Source organism: Sander vitreus, chromosome 6 (assembly GCF_031162955.1).
Source record: "Sander vitreus isolate 19-12246 chromosome 6, sanVit1, whole genome shotgun sequence".
Taxonomy (NCBI): Eukaryota; Metazoa; Chordata; class Actinopteri; order Perciformes; family Percidae; genus Sander; species Sander vitreus.
The window spans coordinates 16,760,644-16,767,716 of record NC_135860.1 but is presented as its reverse complement, the minus strand read 5'-3'; the positions used below and the strand labels follow the sequence as shown (position 1 = coordinate 16,767,716).

The following is a 7,073-nucleotide window of genomic DNA, read 5'->3' as shown; positions in this document are numbered from 1 at the left end:
TTCTCACCTAGCTGTCCTATCCATTAAAGGCAGAAAAGCCCCAAAAACTAATCTTTAAAAAAAAGTAATATGTATATATATATATATATATATATATATATATATATATATATATATATATATATATATATATATATATATGTTAGTGATCTATTCAGGCATTCTTCACAGTAAAATTTGTATAACCTGTTCAGTGTCAGATAACATGACTTGATGAGATTAACCTCAGTTTATTTTAGCTTTGATCTACAGTCACTCAAAACAGCAGTGATGAAAAATAGTAAAATCAATAAAAGCAGTCTTTGTTACTGAAATAAGTTTTAAATGAATAACAAAGCAAGAAGTAGGAGAAATACTGTTATGACAATTTTTGTGGAAGGAAAAGGTATTTCTGTCTTTTCAATATAAGCTACTGCAACAAACATATAAGCGCCTGGTTTTACTGCCAAATTCTTCCAATGCTGTGTGGACTTCACAAGCAGTATTATATATTTAACTAATAGCCTAATTTATCTTTAGGCTACATGTTCACTGGGTCGATTAAGCTTGTTTGTTGTGTGTCTCCTCATCCCCTGTGACCTCTAATCTGTGTCAGCATATTTTTGCAGCCGCATGCCTGTGGCTTATCACTAAACTCACCGTCGAAACTATCGCTCAGTTTCAGGTGTTGTAAGTCTTGTGCGTAAACAGACAGGTGCATTGTGGGCATTGTGGTCCTAAACCGTGAGATGCCACTCCTTCGCCGGGGTGCCTGTATCATTCTAAACTCTCAGTCCCAAAATGCTCCGTGCCTGAGAGCAAACAGAGTAAAGCGCTGTAACGTGAGGAGGTGAACATCGTACGCCATAGAAAAAAAGTGTAAATGATAGTGGATTGACCTCTTTTTCTGACAACGCTCAGAAACAAAACTACAACCATCTCATGCCGACGGTGAGATTTTAACTTCTTTTCTTTTTTCGTATTTGATTGTTTTTCTTGTCGGGTTTTCACAATAGGAAATGGCCTGTAGATAATAGCTTTATTAATATGTAACTACTGATCACACACACACTTGTTCAGACGCTGACACTGAGAGGCTACATGTCAGTGTGACTGTTGCAGCTGTGGTTAGTGAAGTTGGAGCGTTTATATCTGAACCTGTTGCAGTGTTGTTTTGTTTTACTCTGGATTATTACTAAATGTCAGATTTCTTTGAGAATATTTGCATCTGATTAAATATAGGCTACATTTGTACTGTCAGTAGTAGAGTGGCACTGCGCTTTGATCATAGCATGAATTACTGAGAGAACCGATTACTGTCATAGGCTTGACAAGACCAACCTGTTTTTGTGCACTGGTGTAAGAAACCACATTATTAATGACTGACTCACTGTGACAAGTCATGAATGGGTAGTGTCCTTTTACACAAACAAGTGACAGACTGAAGAGTCCAGGCTTTATTCTGTGCTTTGGAACAATTTTCATTTTCCTGTAACAGAGCAGAGCAAGCCTGAGGCTCCCTTTAGACAGAACAAATGTACTCGCATGTCTTTTTTTGTGTAGGTGTAGGTTGCTGTCATGCATCACAGCATTTCAAAATGTATGTCTGCTTATCTTTTTATTTGCATCTAACAATTCATTTTATTTAATCAATATATCTGCCTCTTATTTTCTTGAATTATCTTTTGAAAAATGTAGATGGAAAGTAATGACAAGTGCACTGTACAATCTCTAAGAACCCAATATAACATGTTCAAGTCATAAGTCATTAATATTGTTGTGATTAATTTTCTGTTGATCAACTAATCAATGAATTGACTAATTGGTTCAGCCATACTGTATATCAATAAGTATGGGGTATCTGCATATTGGATATTCATTTTGTTCTACTTCAGGGCCCCTGGTTGCATTGTTTAAAGGGGTGATATAATGATTATATAGGGTATTTCACACTGTTCCTTAAAAGGAACACGCCGACTTATTGGGACTTTAGCTTATTCACCGTAACCCCCAGAGTAAGACAAGTTGATACATACCCTTCTCGTGTCCGTGCGTGTTGTAACGCTGTCTGACGGTTCCACCGGTAGCTTAGCCTAGCACAGAACCTGCAGGTAACTGGTTCCAACTAGCCTACTGCTCCGAATAAGTGACAAAATAACGCCAACATGTTCCTGTTTACAGACAGTAAAATGGCCCATATTTGACCTCTACATAGTTGATTTCTCGCATAAAAAAGTCTCAGAATTGAATTTAGTAATTAAGTAGCAGACGAACAATGTATAAAATTTCTGAGATCTGCGTGACCTAGATTCAGAAGACTAAGCTGACCTCAGGTCAGTGGTGTAGCATATGTAAATGTTGGGGCGTGACAAAGACTAGGAGTTGAGGAGTTGACGTCAACTTTTAGCTTTGTTGAGATTCGCCTGTTTTCAGAGGCAGTTTCAAATTGTGAGATTTGCAGAGGAAATAGGCGTCAATGGGATTTTGAGGTTCTATGTATGTCCTATGTACCCTCCAAACTGTCGTTTTTCAACTATGACAAGGTAAAATCAGTTTTGCATTCTATCACCCCTTTAAGGAATAAAGTCATGTTTTTGAGGAGTAAAAGGCTGCAGATAAATTTAGAAATGAAAACAATACGTTGTTTTATGTTTACAGATGAAAATATGGCAGCTGGAAGAGCAATGTCCTTCCGTCGTGTTGGGAGTCTCATGCGGAGTAAATCTGAGGGGACACTGATTGATCTGGATGACAAAGTCTCAACCAGTGACAACCTGAATGGTAAAATTCTCACTTTGAAGCAGAGGCAACCTGTGCTCTAAATCTGAAAACCTTCTGATAATGTTAATAGACGTCCTAACCAAATTAAATATTTTCCCAGGTGGGTATGTGACACAGAACTCCAAGTGGCAAATTTTACAGCCAGAGGTCGCAGGTTCATCTCAGTCGAAAAATCCCTTTTGGAACAAACTGTCTGGATCAAACCCTTTTTTAGATGACATTGTGCACAGCGGCACAGACAAACACAATTCCAACACATCAACTGTAAAACAAGACAATAAAAAACATTTGCACACAAATGACGATGACGCCTTTAGCACATCTTCTGATGAAGACAACGTGGGGACATTTTTGGAAAACCGATCAACAACCGTCAGCAACAGATCTGGGAGATGTAGAAGTGCTTCAGACATCCTGGATGATCTGGAGAGAAAAGTGCCAAAACGGGAGAACAGCTTCAGACCGCCTGGGCTGGTGCTGAACCCAGATTTTGAGTGGCTAAAGAACGATAGAGAGGCCTACAAGATGGCCTGGCTGAGCCACAGGCAGCTAACCCGCTCATGTCTGGACTTAAATCTGATGAGCCAGAGTCCAGGGTGGGCTCAGACACAGGCCACTGACTTTCAGGTCATCTGCAAGATCGGCCATACTGGAGGCTCAGTACAGTTGCCAGACTCAGAAATTAGCATCCATATCCCAGAAGGCCATGTTCCTCCTGGAGAAGTCCAGGAAGTTACACTGAAAGCAATGCTAGACCCTCCTCCTGGACTCAATAACAACTATGTGACAACCATGAGTCCACTTCTAGAGGTGGTCCTCAGCAACATCAACATAAAGCAGTGCATCTCTCTGGAGATGAAACTGGCTGGAGAGGTAAAGCGCGACCCATTGAGTCAGATGATGACTACTGTGGTCGGGCTGGTGTCCATCAAAAGAGAGGGCCCTTATCTTAAAGTGAACGACTGTTACATTTACAAGAACATGATGCAGATGAAGCTGCAGGACCTTAAGACACATTTTTACGTGATTGCAGTTGCGGAGGCCTCTGCAATACAGGCTCCTGCTAGATCAGTGTGGGATTACCTTGATCGCCAAATCACAGTAGCAGTTTATGGTCCCAGGTACATCCATCCATCATTTAAGGTCGTAATATTGGTTTGCGGTCATGGCGACGTTCCGCCAAGGCTTCCGTTTTCAGTTCCCTGCACAGGAAACAAAAACGCACCTCCTCTTGTGCTGCAGCTTTGGGGAAAACATGGGTTTAAACCAGACAAACTGAACAACCTGCACGTCAGTATTAGCCTCACAGACTCCATGTTTAAAATCAAACCTGAGGACAAACTGAAAGAAGTGAGACAAAGTCAGCTCAAAATAGGGTTAGTTTTGCATCTGCCAGTTGCGTTAGCTTGTGCCGGTAATGCAAAAATGACTCCTTTTAAATTAGATCTACAAGTGGAGGAATCAAACACCACAACTGTTGCACATTTCCAGGTAGCTTCCCCTCCCGCAGCACCCATCAGATCAGAAAAGCGAATGCCGATGCAGATAGAAAAGCGGATTGAAATGACAAGAAGCCCACCTATTCCTGAGGAAAGTGTTACAGATATCCCCAAATTCACAGACAGACCTGTGAAACTACAGTGCTATGGTGTAGCCCTAAAGTCAGTCCTCCGTCAACCACGTGTAGACTACCTTCTGGAGTATTTCAAGGGGGACACTGTGGCTCTCTTATCCAGAGAGACGGTCAGGTCAGTGGGTAACTCAAAAGTAAAGGAGTGGTATATTGGATTCCTCCGAGGCAGGACTGGTTTGGTTCACTGTAAGAACGTCAAGCTCATAACCAGAGACCAAGTGATGGACTTCACCGGCATTGAAATCACCACCGAGGTCCTCTTGGACAACATGACGCTGCCCTTCAAAAAGCTTACTTACATGTACTCCGCCATCCAGACGCTGGTCACTGAACACATAACCAGCTGGAGAGGTTTGGCTGATGCTTTAGGGTACAGCAATCTGTCACTGGACACCATCACACACAGGCACGCTGAAACTCAGGCTGATAAAGTGGCCTGCATACTGGAAAAGCTTAAGGAAGACTGCCATGCTCAGAAGAGCAGGAAAAAGTTTCTGCATGAGCTCATGTTGGTAAGTAGAGAAAAAGGATCATTTAAAAAAAATTTCCTGATAAATTCATTGTTAGTGAAAGAGAATATTTTTATTTTACATTTAATTATTTGTTAGCGCTACATATAAGAAACAATTAAAAAAAAGAGCAAATTCATAAAATAATGGACATACACACACAACCCACCACTCATGCTATATCAATTTCACAGCCTGTATGCTCTGATGTCCTGTGCTTTCCATGGTTTTGTGACAGTTTTATCTCTGCGTTTAATCACCACAGGGTCTGTTGAAGATGGACTCTGTGAATCTTGTGGCCCAGCTGATTCAGAACACAGTCATTTTGTCCACCGCTGTGGAGCTGGGAGTTCGATGGCGGGAGCTCGCTGAGAAGATTGCAAAACTCTCCAGCGCTCAGATAGCGGGCTACGAGGCGCCACACCGAGGGAAGAGCGGAGAAGTCGGTTCCCAGGTCAGTTTAACAGTACACATTGACACAGCAAGCAATGTATTTAGAGCACTGATCTTGTGGCATTTCTCCAGTAAATATGACGTGCATTGTATTCTACAAATTGATTCCTGTATTTCCTGTTCTGTTTCAGTCAATGTGGAAACCTGCTTATGACTTCCTGTACTCCTGGAGTCTGCGGTATGGAGACAGCTACAGGGACATGATCCAAGATCTGCACCTGGTCCTGGACAAAATGAAAAACCCTGCCACCAGACAGTGGAGGCAGCTGACTGGCACCCTCATCACAGCAAACTGTCTCGATATCTTTCGAGCCTCGGCATACCCAAATTCCTAAACTTTATGCAAGCACACACTTGTGATAACTGCAACATCCACGCACTTGGGGAAAACAGAGAGGTTTTGTTACACAGCAATAAGGTTTTTGGATGTTTTTGACGTTATTTTGCTCTTTTTTGTTGTGGCGTTGTTTTGCCATTTGTCATTTTTACACAAAGCATTAGAAACTACTTTATGGAAATTTGATGAGGTACTTTGCACTAAATGTTTGGATCTCAGTTGATGAATGTAAAATATGTAATCACAATTTCTGATGAAGGAATGTCACTTCATCTTGCAAAGAGAAGAAAGAAGTAGTAGTAGTAGTTTGTCACTTTTCTCTATATATGGCTGTGCCAATGTGATGAAGCCTTATCACGAAAGTTCATTTTGGTAGATCATTTTCAGTCAATTTTTTATGAGTAGATACCGACTGACATCAACTGTCCTGGGTATCAATAATCTCAACTGGCGTATCGATATTTGTTTTAATCTTTTATTTTTTTGCTGTTTAATAGTAGGCTAACCCAATACATTTAGTATGTCTGCACATGTGCATTACCTGAAGAGCAGGTTAAATTATTATTTATGTATCTAATTTGATTTCTTTCCTGACTGTATTCCGTTATTTTTTATAAGGTCCATGTCATCTTTATGGGTCCTGTGAAAGTTTGTATATTTAAAAAAAAATAATGTGAACACTGTTGGTGACAAACAATCTCAAGGGTTGCGGTACTGACAGTACATTCATCTTTATTGGCGTTTGTGTGCTGAAAATGAGAATGTTCTACCAAAGTGAAAGTTTCCTGATGCCAGTAAATGAACCATTAAGATGCTACTTTACAAGTGTCATGAACTATTGTCTTAAATATTAGTTTATTTGCTATTGTTTTTATAGTGTAATGTTTTAGATATGTACAAAGCAGATCATTTCACAAGGTAAACAATGTAACAATTGTGTTTGTATGATCATGTTTTCATTGCTAAATAGAAACCTCATTGTTTAGAGTGGTGCCATAAAGTGCCTTCAGTCACTGAAATGTTAGACAATTGATATCTTTGATACTGAAATGGAGATGTGTTGCATTAGATATAAATAAATATTAACTGCAGTAAACTATCTGATCCGTTTGCTTATAAATGCGGAGATAAAATAACTAATAATGAAATATATAAAAATATGAAAAATAAAATAGCTAATTTGACAAAGAGCTACTAAACTACTGTACTTGTTATTTAAATCATATTTCAATACTTACCAATTTATGCAACATTTGTAATTTTTTTTAATGTTAAATCACACCATAGAAACAAATTACTTGTTTTCTACTGATTTTCTCTGACTGTTTGCTTTTCCCAACACTTTGTTTAAACTAGTTTCAACTGAGAGCTTTGTGTTCCG

General features: G+C 39.7%; 1 protein-coding gene across 2 annotated transcripts; it reads left to right on the top strand.

Moving 5' to 3' along the window:
* Positions 1–793: 793 nt before the first annotated feature.
* Positions 794–6,788, top strand: macc1 (MET transcriptional regulator MACC1). Of its 2 annotated transcripts, XM_078253153.1 has the most exons (5): positions 794–930; positions 2,638–2,760; positions 2,861–4,905; positions 5,168–5,356; positions 5,487–6,788. In XM_078253153.1, exons 2-5 carry the CDS (start codon positions 2,646–2,648, stop codon positions 5,688–5,690), a joined length of 2,553 nt encoding a protein of 850 aa, XP_078109279.1. In that variant the 5' UTR covers positions 794–930; positions 2,638–2,645; the 3' UTR covers positions 5,691–6,788. The 2 variants fall into 2 exon arrangements, with proteins under 2 accessions (XP_078109279.1, XP_078109278.1); XM_078253152.1 differs by lacking the exon at positions 794–930 and having other exon boundaries at positions 2,628–2,760.
* The last annotated feature ends 285 nt before the right edge of the window (positions 6,789–7,073 follow it).

What these genes read in the sequence shown, in the direction of transcription:
- macc1 (XM_078253152.1), top strand. Translation starts at nt 2,628, where the DNA reads ATGTTTACAGATGAAAATATGGCAGCTGGAAGAGCAATGTCCTTCCGT. An exon ending in TTCTGCATGAGCTCATGTTG is followed by an intron (nt 4,906 to 5,167) that starts GTAAGTAGAGAA and finishes TAATCACCACAG; the next exon opens with GGTCTGTTGAAGATGGACTC. An exon ending in GCGGAGAAGTCGGTTCCCAG is followed by an intron (nt 5,357 to 5,486) that starts GTCAGTTTAACA and finishes GTTCTGTTTCAG; the next exon opens with TCAATGTGGAAACCTGCTTA.